Here is a 17,177-nt window from a genome sequence, read left to right on the forward strand (position 1 = left end):
GTCCGGTAGTTTTTAGGAAGGGGCAGGGTTTTAGGCCTCAGGGCAGAAGGAGGGGAAGGAGTAGTTTTAAGGGCAGGGTGAATCAGCTGTTGGGCTCAGGACAGGAGGGGTCGGGGTTGTTTCAAGGGCCTGGTGTGGTCAGTTTTAGGGTTGAGGGTGGGGGGGATTGGGGTAGTTTTGCAGTCGGGGTGTCAGTTTTAGGGTTCAGGGTGGGGGGGTCAGGGTAGTTTTACGGGCAGGTTGGAGTCAGTTTTAGGGCTCAGGGCAGGAAGGAGGAAATGTCAGTTTTAAGTAGAGGTATATACCATATACAAAGTCAGACTGAAACCTTTTAAAACAGTGCAGGCTCCTGTATTGCCTCACATAACACAGCTTGCAGTGAAAAGTAGTAGGACAAATTAATGTGTGCCAAGGTGCAATGTCTGTGTTTCATTTGAGTCTCTTCCCAGTACATTCAACAGTCCAGCCCTCCATGAACTCTGAAGGGATTAGAGAGGGCAGGACAAATGAAACTGGGGTGCAGGACAAATGGATCTGGGGCACAGGCCCTATCTGATCCCTTTAGAGATCTAAGGGGGTCATTATGGCCCCAGTGGTCGGTGTTATAGTGGTGGTAGTACCACCAACAGCCTTTAGCAGTACATACTGCCATATTATGACATTGGCGGTTTGGCAAAAGCCAAACAGCCAATGTACCACACCGACCGCCACAGCGTAACGACCTCTGGGCTGGAGACTACAGTCTTCAGCCCAGCGGCCATCACTAGGCTGCCCACAGGAATATGACCCTGCCCACCACCATAGTTTCTGTGGCTTTTTTACAGCCACAAAAACCATGGTGGTAGGCAGTAGCAGTGCTAAGGAATTCCCCCCCCTCTCCAGAGTCATACACACACACCCCAAACACACACACAACACCCTCCACCCCCTCCCCTGTCGGAGCACCCGACTTACCTGCTTGCAGGGGGTCCTCCGGCAGGAGATGGGACGCGGCGCTGCTGCCAGCAGCAGCGTCCACCAGCAGAACACTGCCAGGCAATATCATAGATCATGATACGGTCGTCGCGGTCTACTGGCGTGGTGCTGCTGTTGGCAGCAACGCCACATTACCGCTGTCCCCCGCCATGACCGAAGCTGGAATTCCACCAGCCTCCTGGCGGACTTCCGGCTACATTCATAATCTGGCAGTCAGCTGGTAGCCACGGCGACGGTCGTTTGGCAGCCATCGCCGTGGCGGTAGGCGGCCTTTACCGCCTATGTCATAATGAGGGCCTAAGTGTCAAGGATGAAAACTGCTGTTGTTTACCCTTTTCATGTATTCTATACAACAAAAGTTGCAGGGAGCCACATTACTCAAGCAAATAACTTTTACATTGCCTTGCAATATACCATTCAGCACTACGCCACATGCTTGCCCTTCTCATTGCTGGAAATCCTGCAGGCTTATATCATGTAGCTTTATTCGTCTACCATGTCATTCTGATTTCTCACCAAAGGGGGCAATGCAATGTGATTTTGTTACAGAAGGCAGTCTCAAGGGGCTACTAATACTCTGCTCTTTGATGTTTAGGATTGTATGCAGGGTGCAACTTTTGCAAGCATGCTTTCAAACTTTATCTATTTTGTTACACTCTGCAGACTTTGGAAATCAAAATCATATTTTTATCTGTTGTAGTACTTTTGTTTTGTCACTGACTGACAAAATATGGATTTCAAGTAACCCTTGGTTTGAAGTCACTATCAACTGGGTAACAATGCTTTAATCATTTAATGCATGTTAGTTGGACAGATATGTGTGGAAAGCATGTTGGTACTGGTGGAGAGGAAGGTGGGTGCCTCCTCTGCCTGCTGAGTGTGTGTGGGAAAGTCTATGTAAAAGATGGCTGAATGCCGTCTTCAATTTCACTTACTTTTCAGTGGCTGGCCCACCAGTGTAATCCCGTATGCTGGTTCTTCTCTCAGTACGGAGTCTTTACCAAGAGATGCTTGAAGTGTCTCTAACTGCCTGAAGTTGATTCTTCCCAGAGTTCCTCAGCAGGGACTTCCTGGAAATGATTTATGTCCCAATCCAAGATTGTTGCCATCTGTCAAAACGTTTAATAATATTTCCCAATCTAAGATGAAGAGCAACTAGTTTCAACTCCATTTCTTGCCTCCAGCCTATAAAAGGAAGGAGATGCACTCCGGCCACACAGAAGCCCCAGCGACCCCTGCCCACATTACATGTTCAACCTCGCCCGAAATCAGATCCCTCCTCAAGAAAACATCTGCGACCCCAATTAGCTCAAAAACTACCATCCCATCTTCTTGCTCTCCTTTCTAGCCAAAGACCACAAAAAGGCCATCAACCACCAACTCAAGGAATACCTCGAGAACAACGATCATCTGGACGCATCTCAATCAGGATTCCTCTGAAAAAACAGCACTAAAACCCCCTGATCGCTGCCACAGACAACATCAGAACCCTCCTAGACCAGGGAGAATCAGCTGCCCTGATCCTCCTCGACTTCTTGGCGGCTTTCGATATTGTGTCTCACCACACCCTGATCAAGAGGCTATATCATTTCTGCATCCAAGAAAACACCCTCAAATAGATTGCATCCTTCCTCACCAGAAGACAACAGAGTCTGCCTTCCTCTGTTTACCTCAGAGCCCAAGAACATCATCTGTGGCGTCCCTCAAGGTTCATCCCTCAGCCCCACCCTGTTCAATGCCTACTTGACCCCCCTGGTCAACAACATCAGAAACCATGGATTGAATATTATCTCCTACGCAGATGACACCCAGCTCATCTTCTCTCTATCCGAAGACCTCTCTTCCCGCTCTGCATGACCATCGTCACCAACTGGATGCAAGACAACTGCCTGAAACTCAGTAGTGACAAAGCTGAAGTTCTGATCTTCGGGAACACAACTTCTTAGTGGAATGGTACCTGGTGAACTGCTGATCTGGGACCCTCTCCCACCCGACAGACCAAGCCCGGAACCTCCGCATCATCTAGGACACCAAACTCACACTGAGGAGCCAGAGCAACGCAGCCTCCTCACCCTGTTTCCTCAATGTGCATGATTCGAAAGCTCTTCAAATGGCTCACATTCTCCACCAGATGCACCGTAACCCAAGCTTTTGTCGGCAGCTGCATAAACTACTGCACTGCACTCTATGCAGGAATCTCCTCACACCTCCTGAAGAAACTGCAGACTATCCAGAACTCAGCAGCCAGACTCAACCACAACCTCCCCAGACGAACCCACATCACCCCTCACCTGAAGAAACTACACTGGTCCCTGTCCACAAGAGATGCCAATTCAAAATTCTGACTTACACCTACAGAGCCCTGCACAACCCAGGACCAGCATACATCACTCACAGCCTGAGCATCCACCACCCCTCCAGACTCCAGTGCTCCGCTTCGTCCTCCCTTGCTAACCCGACCGCATCCGCTGCAGCAACAGTGGAGGATGCTTCTTCACCTACCACACCGCAAAATCCTGGAACAGCCTTCCCATCAACCTCCGGACTTCACCTTCCCTTCAGGAGTTCAAAAGGGGACTCAAGACCTGGCTTTTCAACAGAAGTCCCCGTCTGGGTACACTTGCAGATGATTAGCGCGACCTACAAATCCTGATTGATTGATTGATGTAATAGCTACTCTCTATCCTACTCTGCCTGTTGGCAACCTCCTGTTCCTGCTGTGTTTTTTTGCCTTCAAATCCTTCTCACCACCTCTTCGAGCCAAGATGCTATGGCAAGTCCTGAACCTTCATCACCATTTCAAAGGTTCTTGCTTCTGGCTTTTTTCTTCCTTTGCAACTTCTTTTGGAAGGCATTTTCTGCTAGGTGCTACCTAGTAACAGCAGCAATGTGGCAATTGGATGTGGTCGCCCCTGGTTCACTGACAAAATATCAGAAACCTAAATATGATGAAACAAAGATATTGTTTCAAAAATGTCATACATAAAAATATTGTCATATACTTATAATTGAAAATACAAAAATATCGAACAAAAAATATCATTTTAAATTAATATTGAGAAAATAGACAAAAATATTGTTTTTTAAAACATATATAATTAAAAATAGTAAACATTAAAATATTACTATGTAACAGTAATATAACATGAATTAAATATATTTAAACAATATCAAATAAATAATTATATACTTATATAAACAAACACACACACATATAAAAATGCATATGTTTATTTACAAACATATAATGTAAAACTATTAAAATAATAATTTTAATTTACATTTTAATTTAATATTTTGTATTTTAATAATACAAGTTATATATATATATATATACACACACACACACACACAATATATTAAAAACAATAACAATTTAGAAAAAAATAAAAAAATACCAATTTAATTACACATGAAAAAGTATGTTATATATTACGAACATTACTAACTTTAAAAAAAAAATTAAATACCCAGATACATAATAATAATAATAATAATATCATTTTAAACAATAGAAAAAAACATAGATTTCTAGAAATAATACATAAAATATTCCCACTTCACTCTGCAATAGTAGGGAAAGCTTTGAATTCAGGAGTGGTAAAATGTACTATTCCACTCCAGTCAGTGCAACAATAGGGAAAGCATTGGACTCAGCAGGGGTAACATTTAATATAACCACTCCATTCTGTGCAACAGTAGGGAAAGTGTTGGACTCAGGAGGGGTAAAATTTACTATTTCTGCTCCAGTTGGTGCAACAGTAAGAACAGTGTTGGACTCTGGAATGGTAAAGCTTAATATTCCAATTCCAGTCAGTGCATCAGTAGGGAAAGTGCTGGACTCAGGATGGGTAAAAGTTACAATATCTGCTTTAGTTGGTGCAACAGTAAGGTAAGTGTTGGACTCTGACATGGTAAAATGTACTATTCCCACTCTAATCAAGGCATCAGTAGGGAAAGTGTTAGCTCAGGAGGGGTTACTATTACCACTCCAGTCTGTGCAACTTGTCCCCAGCAATAAGGGTTCTCTCACAACTCCATTACCTTTTTCTTTAAGGGTTGTTACTCCATACATCAAGTTCTCTTTGGTTGAGGCACCATAGCAAACATGAAGAAATCTAATACTTTTTATAAAAAACATTTTTATAGATTTTTCAAAGTGAAATTGAACATAGCAATCATATTACTGTGCTTACAATACGATAACATATTCATGTGCCACGTGCCATCCTGTGACAAAACAGTAATTAGTGAGTGCTGGGCAGCTCCAAAAGGGTGAAACCTATAATAGATAAGGGCAGAGGGGAGGTAAGGAAAAGACAGAATGAGCAGGCAAATCCTTGAGACAGTCTATAATGGCAACACCTTGGACACTGGCTGAGGATGGTATTGATGATTTTATGTAGTCGATGTGATGTTAAATATACATGTTGAATTATGCTGTATATGGCCAATTTGAACCTGAGGAGTATTCTGCGGTTAGCAAGGAGTTTTTTCTGGTCTCTGTCTAATATTTCAAAGTTTAATTATGTTTCCCATGCCAAATTCAATAGTAGCTAAGTTTGCTCATCTCCATTATTATATTACAATCTCCTACCAACTTTTATGGTGTTTCCTAAATCCAGTAGTTTACACAAGCCTATATGTCATTTTGAAACAGCCTTTTGCTGTAGCTAGACCATCTTATCCCTGTACATCACAAAAGTTAAATATCAATTTCTTTTTTAGCTAAAGTTTTAAAATGTATGAATTGGAAGTCAAGGATTCTACACAAATCCAAAGGAAACACGATATTAGAAGGAGTGAATTTGTAAAATGTTCTGTGGTGCCTCAAGCAAAGTGAAATAACTAAATAGAATTTGAAGCAGCCATTTAACAATGCTGATCCTGTCATGCTTTGGGTGGCTTCACCATCCGAGGTGTTGTTGTTTACTTATACATGCCCATTTGTCTGAGCAATTAGACTAAAATGTGATCGCAAAGGTTGTAACAATATTAATGTAAGTTAAAGCACAGTATGTAAGCTAGCCTATAATTACTAATATGTAACTAAAAATATTCTTACAGGTCAAACAGTCTTCCAGCCTCTCCCCCTTCCTCGGAATCCCTGAAGATTGAAGTATGTATTTATTCACGAATATTCTTTACTTCGCATGTGTAGTGCTTAGTATATTTTCGGTGAGAGGTGTGTTGGGAATATCAAAGTGTCATAATATTGTGACCGGAATTTCAAGGGACAAAATATTAAAAGGTAAGTTTGTATAGATATCCTATAACTAACTCCACATAACGTAACTTGGTGATATCATATTTTTTCAAAGTACATAGATGTGGAGTTAATAATAGTAAATCTATTCCTCCCTCTGTGCACTTAGCTATTCAATGTATTGTCCCTTGTTATTCAATTTATACAATATTGTGACTCTTCGATATTCTGTCTTTGAAATTACATATTACAGTTGTTTGGTCACCCCTACACATGTCACACTTATAAGTTAGAAAATGAAGGGATGCACTATATGATACTGTCAGCCGCGGCCCGTCCTTTAGGGCGGAAGGGCCACCCCCTCCCCCACCTTTTGCTCCTCATGAAGAATGCTGGTCAGGCTGAGCAAAGAAAAAAGAAAGAGGGACTGGGAGAATTCTGGTCCATGGTACGATCTCCCAAAACCTAAATCTATAAATAAAATTAGTACACTGTTCCAAAAAATATACATGCAGGGAGAGGACGTGTCAGTATACTCAGGAGAGCCCTCAAGCATTGATTAGGACGCTGAGCATCATCATTGGGCAATCTCCACGTCAGACCGGCACTGCAATGTCTGGCGGACCACCCCACACAAGGTGGTGATACTCAACCGAAGACGATAGCAGATATAATAAGGTCTGCAGCAAGTACTGACAAATAAGGAAAAATGGGAGAGACAAATAGATTACAATTGGTTCTGAACCTTAGGCATCATGATTTAATAACTCAAAGAAAGGATCAGGCCAAGATTAAAAAAGGAAGCAAAAGGAGTTCATGCGGGGAATAATGTCCTACTATAGTCCATTGGAAGGAAAGAAGGTGATGTACCTAGTCCTAACACAGTGTGGTCAACATGTTTCGCGCCTCTGCGGTCAAAAAAATGACCCTTTGGCGCTTCATCAGGACCATAACTACTACTTCTCCTATTTATATAAAAAAATAAGTGCTGGAAAGTCACTTACTGAACGAAGACTATTTGTCACCGTCAATTGGTCAGTAGGTCACCCATCCCATAGTAGAGAAAAGGCATCATAGGAACGCGCAAGCCTCAAACCAAAGGGAATTTATTCCATATTGCTCTGGTCCAACAGCAAAACCTACCCGAGGCGCGCACCTGAAAACTAAATTCCCTTTGGTTTGAGGCTTGCGCGTTCCTATGATGCCTTTTCTTACTCTACACCAAATAAAGATCGATTAACAATTATTCTGCTTTATGGTAAGACATGGTTTTATGGTCATTCGATCTCATCTGAATTCATATAATCCAGCCAAATATTATTTTCAGCGAGGAACCACTTCTTGCATATTGAATTACATTTTAGTTGGTCTTGCACTATGGTAATTCCTTGATGATTTGACATTCATTGATAGAGTTAAAAGTGATCACAGCCCTTTAACTTTATCTCTTTCATTAACGTTGTGTACTCTCTCAGGAGTTGTCTTGTGTACGCCATTCCTTAACCAATGTCCCCCAGCGAGACCTTAAGGCTTTAGGGGCGGAATTAAGTTGGACAACAGTCGGATGGTCCGGCAAGGACCTCACGTCTATTTTTAAGTCATGGACACGTATAACTTAATATTTTTCTAAGTTACTTAAGACACTGGCAAAATTTCTTACAAAACCATGGGCCAGAAGTACAATGCTTTTTTGAGGTCACAAACGGCCTGATTCAAAGAATCGGGCCATTTGCGACTGCAAAAAGTTTCTTTTAGTGTACAAACACAAACTGCACTTCTACAGAAGGCAATTTGAGTTTGGGATTCAGTATTTGGAAGAGGCCTTTTTAGGCGTCCATTCCAAGTACTGAATCGTAGTAGTATGCATTTATGTTTTGCCATTGAAATGCGGTCCCAAATATTAATATTTAATTGACACCTCAAAGAAGGTGTTAACTCGTTCTCAAGTGAGAAAGGGTTCCCTTTGAGAATTAAAAAAAAAAAATTCAAGAGAAGGCAGTAGTCCTACAGACCACAGCATGCTCTTAGAAAATGAAAGCTGATGTTTTATTTCATTTTTTGAAATGCAACCTGTGTTCATTTAAGGAAAACGGGCTGCATTTCAGAAAAAAAGATTGTTTTATTTAAAAGTAATCAAAGACACTGTGGTTGGCTGACCCTAGTAGGCCACCATCCCTGTGATGGCTATCATTCCTAATGGTTGCAAAACAAAACCTAGCTCATCAATATTCATGAGGTAATGTTGATTTGTGACCCACTAGGAATAGCTGATTGAAAAGGAAAAGCTTCATACATTAAGAATAGGGTTTACCAAACAGAGATTTGGAAACAAGTTCTATTTGGAAATTGCTATTCTAAATGTGTGTACATCAGGCCCCCTAATTCTTTCTGCACTAAGGCGAGAGCAAAGGAATGGTTTCATAGAGAGTGCTGCACAGATAAAAGGAGGCTTCTTCAAGCTTTTGAGACCAAACATGCATAAGGTGATGTTGGGATTGTTGTGTGTACATTTCCCGTTAAGAAGAATCGTTCTTTTGCCTGTGCTAATTGAAAATCTGGAATACATTGAGAATAGGGACTGGCAAAACTTTTGGCACTTAGGGCCTGATTACGACTCTGGCGGTCTTCAGACCACCAGGTTCGCAGTGGCGGGCTGACCGCCGCCAAAACGGTGGTCTGACTGATTTGGCGGCGGTCTGCCTGCCACATTATGACTGTGACAGTCGTGCTGCGGTGGGAATGCCAGTACTGCCAGTTCTCCACAGGAGGGACTGGCGGTCCTAATCCACCAGGGCAGCGCTGCCCTGGAGATTATGACTCCCCCATCAGCTTTTACATGGCAGTAGCACCACCATGTAAATGCTGGTGGAGACATGGTGCAGGGTGCCCCAGGGGGGGCCACTCACTGCCCAAGCACTTAACATGGGCAGTACAGGGGTGCCCCTGGTCAGCCCCATCACAATGTTCTCTGTCTGCGTTGCAGACAGTGAACATCGCAACGGGTGCTGGTGCATCCTATGCACTACAGCATTGTCGCCGGCTCTATTATGAGCCGGAGTCAATGTTGTAGGCCGTTCCCCGCTGGGCCAACGGGGAACTCTTAATGGGGCCCGCGGGAAGGTGACCACACTGGCGGCAACCTGACCGCGGAACTTTGGCAGACGGTGAAAACCATTCGCCAAAGTTATAATTAGATCATTAATTTCCAAAGTTGCATATAAATGGCTGTAAAGATTCAATGCAGAACGACTGTACCATTTTTATGTACTGTGTTCAGCAGACATTGGCGTCTCCGGGGTCTCAGTTGTTCCACTATCTAATTTAGCAATCTTATATAGCCTAAATTCACAGTCAGCTCCAATTTTGCTTGATGAGCAGATAGGTTATTTTTGTTTGATGCAACCATTTTCTGCCATGATGGTACACGCTCTGTTCACTGGGATTTGAGCTTCCAAAACAGTCCCTTGATCTTGGCTCACTATCTCAATTTTTCCAATTTAGAAGGATCAGTCTCGTGCCCTGGAAATAACGGACCCATCTTGCTTCCTGTTTGTAAATAGAATCAGTAAGATTCAGGTGAAATGTTTGGATAGAAGATTAGAGGAATACTTAGAATTAAATGATGTTGCATCATGCCAAGTAGGTTTGAGAAATGGAATAGGAATAGCCTGTCTGCACATGTAATCAAATACAGTGCCATGAGCAGCACATGGAGGATATCTTTATCCATCCATGCCCTATGTGTGGCATTCACAGGTGACGTTTGACAGAATCCCTGATTATTGCAGGGGTATGGAACTTCTTGCTGTGTGGTATTCAAACAAACCTGGAGAGCAGACTCAATCCTTTTCTGTGGCAAAGTAATCCACCCATGGCTGCTTACTATCCCAAACCTTTATAATGTGTGCATCAATGATTTGGTAGTTATTAAAGGTCTTGGGTTGTAAGTTGTCCTTTTACAAGTGACATTTAATAAAAACTGATGACATAGTCCTCCTAGCCTGGACTGAAATTTCACTTTATAACGTTTTGCTGGTTTCTGGAGTTACACAGCCACGTGAAGAAGCCAGAGTGCATAATGTAGGATCATAATACTAGGCAAGCCCTCCTCTCCAGAAAGCTTTTCCTTCTAGTCAAAAACCTTAATTGGGTTGTCACTCAGTTTAATTACTTAAGCTCAACGATATGGGCTCCTGTTCAGCACAAATTGCCCAGAATTATTTGCTTTTATCAAATGTCATCCATGTTATATCTGCATTTTGTTCTAGTTAGAAAAGGGTCCATTGTCCGACATGGCCATGCCTGTGACCAAGATGGTTGCCTGGCTATGAAGCTCCTGCACCAACGGCTCACCATTTCTGAGGCTTGCAGCCTTTTTATTATCATGACCCAACAATATGCTTAGTATGGCTGCCTTAGACCAGGGCACTCTCACCGACCCTCCCAGTCTCAGATTCATGGCCTACACACGGCAAACTGGGTCACAGTCTACAGAGGCCCTTCAGCAACATGGGCCACTGGCGAGCCTAAGGCCAAGGCTACTGAACCTCACTGGGCTTCTCGACTGCCAAACACATGGTGAGATTCAAAAGGGCTGCAGAGAGGGAAGCCTATAGGACATTTGAAGACAGGAACCAGGCGGGTGCGGTAGGCTGCGGGAGGCCCCCATAGACCATCCCCAACCTGCTGGTGAGTCCATAGTAGTGCTGGGTGGTGGCCAGGTGGGGCCAGCCCCTCAGCTTTAAAGCTGACCTCAGCTGCCAGCGACTTGATTCCTCAATTGGCGGCCTACCTGGGTAGCCCCAGCAGATATGTGTCTCATGGCTGCGGGAGGGTCTGGAGGTCATGCTTGACTGGACACTCCCACGGGGGCTGTGACCATGGTGAGGGGGGCTACAGGAACCTAGATGGCCCACCAAGGCTTTCAACCTGCCCACACCTATGTGCTAAAAGGAGCTGAAGGAATGGGACAGAAATTCTTGCTGGGGCCACCTGAGATGAGCGCTGCCTTTTCCCTAGCTTGAAGAGTCTCCCCTCTCCTGCCATCTTCATCATAATCATCATGAACAACTTTACCAGTAGGGATCCCTGAGTTTTACCTGCTAGTGCCTGCTTGCATTATTTTGCCTACTTCGGGGGCCTGCTGTGCCTCTGCTTGCATTATTGGGGACCAGGATCCTACATCAACCTCACGGAAAGTGCCACTTACAGACAACCTTGGCCACCCTGGCCCTCCCCCATCCATATGCTGGGATGGGTAGAGGAGACCTTATACAGTGCAAGCTCCTCTTTGAGCAGGCCAAAACCGCACCGGGCCAAAATTCTCTTTCTAACACAGAAGATGGCATGGCTGGGATTGCTACGTCAGAGCCTACAGACAGCACAACAACGATAATGGCAAAACTCCACGCCAGAGTCTGATCCATTGATGCCTAGATCTATACCCTTAACAACAGGTTTAACCACATGGGCAAGAGGCTGGACCAACATACCAAGAGACTGGATGGCGCTGAAGGGTGCATCTCAGAGCTCAAAGATGGTGCTACATTGACGATAAAGCTCCTTGAGAACATTTTGAGGCTACTCAAGACTGCCATAGCCAAGAACAAAGACCTAGAGGCAAGATCCTCCCATAATGATAAAAGGATCATGGGGTGGGGAGTCTCTAGATATGGGCTGCCCATACCTGTTTGTAGAGCGGCTTCTCACTGAGTTGTTTGACCGCCAGAGTTTTTCTGAAGTATTTGTTGTGGATTGAACCTACAGATTGCTTGGGCGCCGCCTTCTGCCTGGCACCCCTCTGAGCCGTCTGCTTAACTACATGGACACAGCACTGTGCCTGGCCTGGGAGCATGGCCCCAGTATTTCCAAGGCTCTCCCATATCCCTGTCCCCAATTACACTGTAGGGGTGCAGGAGGAGAGGCACAAGTTTGCGGATGTCAAGAACATTGCCTTGTTGTGCCCGCCTGATTGATGGCTGCCTTTCACAACAGTACCAAATTGTCCTTTTGACAGTATTTCCAATGTGGTCCTGATGATCTACCGAGTAGTAACCCACCTTTTGACCTAGTATTCACCTAGTATTCAGGTATCACTTTTCATATGAGCCCCGCCTGCCATGGTGTTGTCTACTCCCAAGGTGTATGCCGTGTTCCTAACAGTTGGGGTATATGTTTTCTATGGGATTCTCTGGATGCCTCATCATCTGGTGTGGCAGGGAGATGGGGTGTTGGGTGTATGTTTGTTTATTGACTGCTCTCGTGCAGCTGGTATGTGACTGTGTGACCTCTACACATGGACATCAGAACATACTCACTTTTAGTTGACCATGACTCCAATTAGAAGGTACCGGGTGGTGGAGATTACCTACATGACCTGGAACATTATGGGCCTCAACAACCCCACTTCCACATTGGTCTTGTCCTGGGGGATAAGCAATACTTTTCATACTACAGCTCTTATTCCCAAGGAGTATTCACTCTAATTCACAGGAGCGTTCGATTCATGCGCACATAGCTGCCAATGGGAGATTTTTTATAGATTCAGGCATAGTGGCAGACAAACGTACTTTTGATAAATGTCTATGCACCAAAAGTACATGCCCCTGACTTTTATCATGAACTTTCGGCATTTATGGGCAGGGCGAGGCAGACTTGATGATAATTGGACGGGATTTCAAAATGGTGTACAATCCTGTAGTGGACTGCATGTGCTCAAACATAGAGGAAGCTGTGGGTCATTAGTGCCCTGCAGGATATTACGATTCCCACCCTGGCAGACGCCTGGCGATTACGCAACCTTTGGCTTTGGGGTATATGTTTTATTCTGCGCCTCATGGGCTGTCGACATGGATCAACTACTAGTTTCTCTCAGCAGAAGCAGCCTTGTGGCCAACGGACGTAACGCACCTTCGGCAAACTTTGTCAGATCACTCCCCGGGCCAGATGGTGCTGCGAGTGCCTTGCGGGGTAAGCCAGGTATGTCAATGGTGATTCCTCTGTACCACTCACCATGACGAAGTATTTTGCATGGAAATGCGTCACTTAATTTCTGAACACTTTACCCTTAATGCTGAATCAGTTGACACCCCGGCCACCCTATGGGAAGCCTTCAAGGCCTATATCCACAGGGTCTGCATTTTGAAACATGCAGTGTTCTGCGTGATATTCACAGCTGTCTGGCTTGCATAGAGACCAAACTGCTTAAAACTGATCAAGAAGCTTCACGGCTACCACACTGGAATCAGATGCATCACAATTCCATACTGATGGACGAGTTTTGGGATTTGGCAGATAGAGAGGTGGCTTATCTGGGGAAAAACACACAGGCTAGCCGTTAAGGGGAGAGAGCGCACCCAAGCTGCAGTCTGGCCCAGCTGCTACATCCTAACAAACACAGTGGGTAGGTTACTGAGCTGCTGAAAGAGAGGGGTGGCCGAGTGATCGACTGTGAGATTATAATAGCTGGGCTTTGACAGTACATTGAGCGGCTATACTCCACCCGGACAGCAGGCACCACCGCTGCTATTGCAGACTACCTCGCTGAAATCACAATGGTTTGGATAACAGATGGGGACAGACAGTTCTTCAGTGAGCCCATCAGTACTGAGTGAGGGCGATAGATGTCGTAGATGGGTCCAAAGCTCCTGAACTAGATGGGCTCACAGGTGGGTTTTATAAGGCACTTGCATACACTTGCTCACCCCGCATCTCCTGGAGGCATAAGCTGAAGCCCTAGATTAATTCCACCCAAGCTTTGAGAAGTTGTGATCACCATGCTCTTGAAACGTAGTAGGGCACCCACTTCTGCACTTCATATTGCCCTCTTATGCTACTTAATCATGATAATAAAATCCTGTCCAAAGTTATCGCTACACGACTGGCTCTCTCGATGGGGCAAAAAATATCACCAGTACAAACTGGTGTTGTGCTCCTAAGGTCCACCGCATTCAGTTTGTGCATGATATTTGCGGTACTGAACCAAATCTTCCTGGACGTCCCGGCAGTGGTCGCCCCCTTGGATGCCAAAAAGGCATTCAACTCACTTGAATCGTTCTTCTTAAGAGCAACACTGGATAATCCGGGGTTTCTGCATGGTTGGACTGCTCTTATTATGTTACCATACTCAAATCAATCGGACAGGCTGCAGGTCAATGGGTCCCTTACTAATCCATTTCCAGTGACTAGGGAGACCCGCTATGGATGCCTCCTGTTGCCGATACTCTTCATCTCGCCATGGACCCTCGAGTCAGATATCTCCAGAAGAAACAACCTCATCCCTCTTATATGGGAAGTAATCTTGTTAGGTGGCTTCTCTGGCCTCACCATCAACTGGACTAAGTTGGAACTTTTCCCACTCACTGACACCACGCCGAAAGGGGTGCTAGAGTATCCCCTGTCTTGGTGTGAGGAATCTACTAGATATTTGGGCAGAAAGAGATGGTCATTCAACAGAACTACAGGCCAGCCGGCAACAAGTTAACCACGCAGATTGAGTGGTTGATTAGGTTGCCCCATCAATGGTGGGCCATATCAGACTTATTAAAACGATAGTACTCCTCTGTTTCCTGTATCAATTCATGAATATATCTATCCCCGTCACTAACAGTTTTTCCACCACATTCAGTAGTCTTTTACTCTGACTTGTATGTGCAGAATCGTGGCCCCGGATTCAACAGGTGTAGGAGGCTGGCCTGGCTTGTAGTGGGTACCAGAGGTACTTACACCTTGTGCCAGGTCCAGTTATCCCTTATTAGTGTAGAAGAGGTGTTTCTAGCAGCTTAGGCTGATAGAAGGTAGCTATGGCAAAGCAGCTTAGGCTGAACTAGGAGACATGTAAAGCTCCTACTATGCCACTGGTGTCATATGCACAATATCATAAGAAAACACAATACACAGAAGTACTAAAAATAAAGGTACTTTATTTTTATGACAATATGCCAAAGTATCTCAGTGAGTACTCTCAGTATGAGGATAAGATATATACACAAGATATATGTACACAAACCAAAATGATGCAGGTAATACCAAGAAAAGTAATGCAAGCAGTGTAAAATTGCAGTAGATTGCAATAGGAGCACATAGGTATAGGGGCAACACAAACCATATACTTCAAAAGGGGAATGCGAACCATGAATGGACCCCAAACCTATGTGAGCTCGTAGAGGGTCGCTGGGACTGTAAGAAAACAGTGAGGGTTAGAAAAATAGCCCACCCCAAGACCCTGAAAGGTAGGTATAAAGTTCACCTTCTACCCCCAGAGAGCACAGAAGTAGTGATAGGGGATTCTGCAAGAAGAACAAACACCAGTAATGCAACAACAGTGGATTTCTGGACCTGAGTACCTGTAAGACAAGGGGACCAAGTCCAATAGTCACGACAGTGTCGAGAGTGGGCAGGAGCCCAGGAAATGCCAGCTGAGGGTGCAAGGAAGCTGCCATCTGTTGGAAGAAGCTTGGAGTTCTGCAAGAAAGAAGAGGACTAGGAACTTCCCCTTTGGAGAATGAATGTCCCACGTTGCGATGAAGCTTGCAGAGGTATTCCCACACAGAAGGACCGCAAACAAGCCTTGCTAGCTGCAAGGGTCGCGGTAGAGGTTTTTTTGGTGCTGCTGTGGCCCAGGAGGGACCAGGATATCGCCACTTGGATGAGGAGACAGAGGGGACGCCCAGCAAGTCAGGGAGCCCTCACAGAAGCAGGCAGCACCCGCAGAAGTACCTGAACAGGCACTTGGAAGAAGAGTGAACTGGAGTCCATACAAAGTCACAAAAGGGAGTCCCATGACACCGGAGGACAACTCAGAAGGTTGTGCACTGCAGGTTAGAGTGTTGGGGACCCAGGCTTGGCTGTGCATGAAGGAAATCCTGGAAGAGTGCACAGGAGCCGGAGCAGCTGCAAATCACACAGTACCAAGCAATGCAGTCTAGCGTGGGGAGGCAAGGACTTACCTCCACCAAACTTGGACTGAAGAGTCACTGGACTGTGGGAGTCACTTGGACAGAGTTGCTGAGTTCCAGGGACCACGCTCGTCGTGCTGAGAGGGGACCCAGAGGACCAGTGATGCAGTCCTTTGGTGCCTGCGGTTGCAGGGGGAAGATTCCGTGGACCCACAGGAGATTTCTTCAGAGCTCCTGGTGCAGAGAGGAGGCAGGCTACCCCCAGAACATGCACCACCTGGAAACAGTTGAGAAAGCCGGCAGGATGAAGCGATACAAGGTTGCTAGTAGTCGTCTTGCTACTTTGTTGCGGTTTTGCAGGCGTCCTGAGCAGTCAGCGGTCGATCCTTTGGTAGAAGGTGGAAAGGGAGATGCAGAGGAACTCTGATGAGCTCTTGCATTCGTTATCTAGTGAGATCCCCAAAGCAGAGACCCTAAATAGCCAGAAAAGGAGGTTTGGCTTCCTAGGGAGGTAAGAGCCTATCAGAAGGAGCCTCTGACGTCACCTGCTGGCACTGGCCACTCAGAGCAGTCCAGTGTGCCACAGACACCTCTGTTTCCAAGATGGCAGAGGTCTGGGACACACTGGAGGAGCTCTGGGCACCTCCCCTGGGAGGTGCAGGTCAGGGGACTGGTCACTCCCCTTTCCTTTGTCCAGTTTCGCGCCAGAGTAGGGCTGGGGGATCCCTGAACTGGTGTAGACTGGCTTATGCAGAGATGGGCACCATCTGTGCCCATCAAAGCATTTCCAGAGGCTGGGGGAGGCTACTCCTCCACAGCCTTCACACCTATTTCCAAAGGGAGAGGGTGTTACACCCTCTCTCAGAGGAAATCCTTTGTTCTGCCTTCCTGGGTCAGGGCTGCCTGGACCCCAGGAGGGCAGAAACCTGTCTGAGGGGTTGGCAGCAGCAGCAGCTGCAGTGGAAACCCCAGAAAGGCAGTTTGGCAGTACCCGGGTACTATGCTAGAGACGCAGGGGATCATGGAATTGTCCCCCAAATGCCAGAATGGCACTGGGGGGACAATTCCATGATCTTAGACATGTTACATGGCCATGTTCG

At 45.5% G+C, this 17,177-nt stretch overlaps 1 protein-coding gene across 1 annotated transcript in view; it reads left to right on the top strand.

The window, feature by feature from the left end:
• The window catches only part of LOC138258618 (cadherin-related family member 4-like), a 137,662-nt gene that overhangs the window by 63,251 nt on the left and 57,234 nt on the right, over positions 1-17,177 (top strand). The window contains exon 4 of the mRNA XM_069205963.1: positions 6,043-6,094. Within this exon, the coding sequence (XP_069062064.1) occupies positions 6,043-6,094 (52 nt within the window). The remainder of the gene's footprint in view (positions 1-6,042; positions 6,095-17,177) is intronic.

The sequence above is a fragment of the Pleurodeles waltl genome, chromosome 9, assembly GCF_031143425.1.
Source record: "Pleurodeles waltl isolate 20211129_DDA chromosome 9, aPleWal1.hap1.20221129, whole genome shotgun sequence".
NCBI classification, from domain to species: domain Eukaryota; kingdom Metazoa; phylum Chordata; class Amphibia; order Caudata; family Salamandridae; genus Pleurodeles; species Pleurodeles waltl.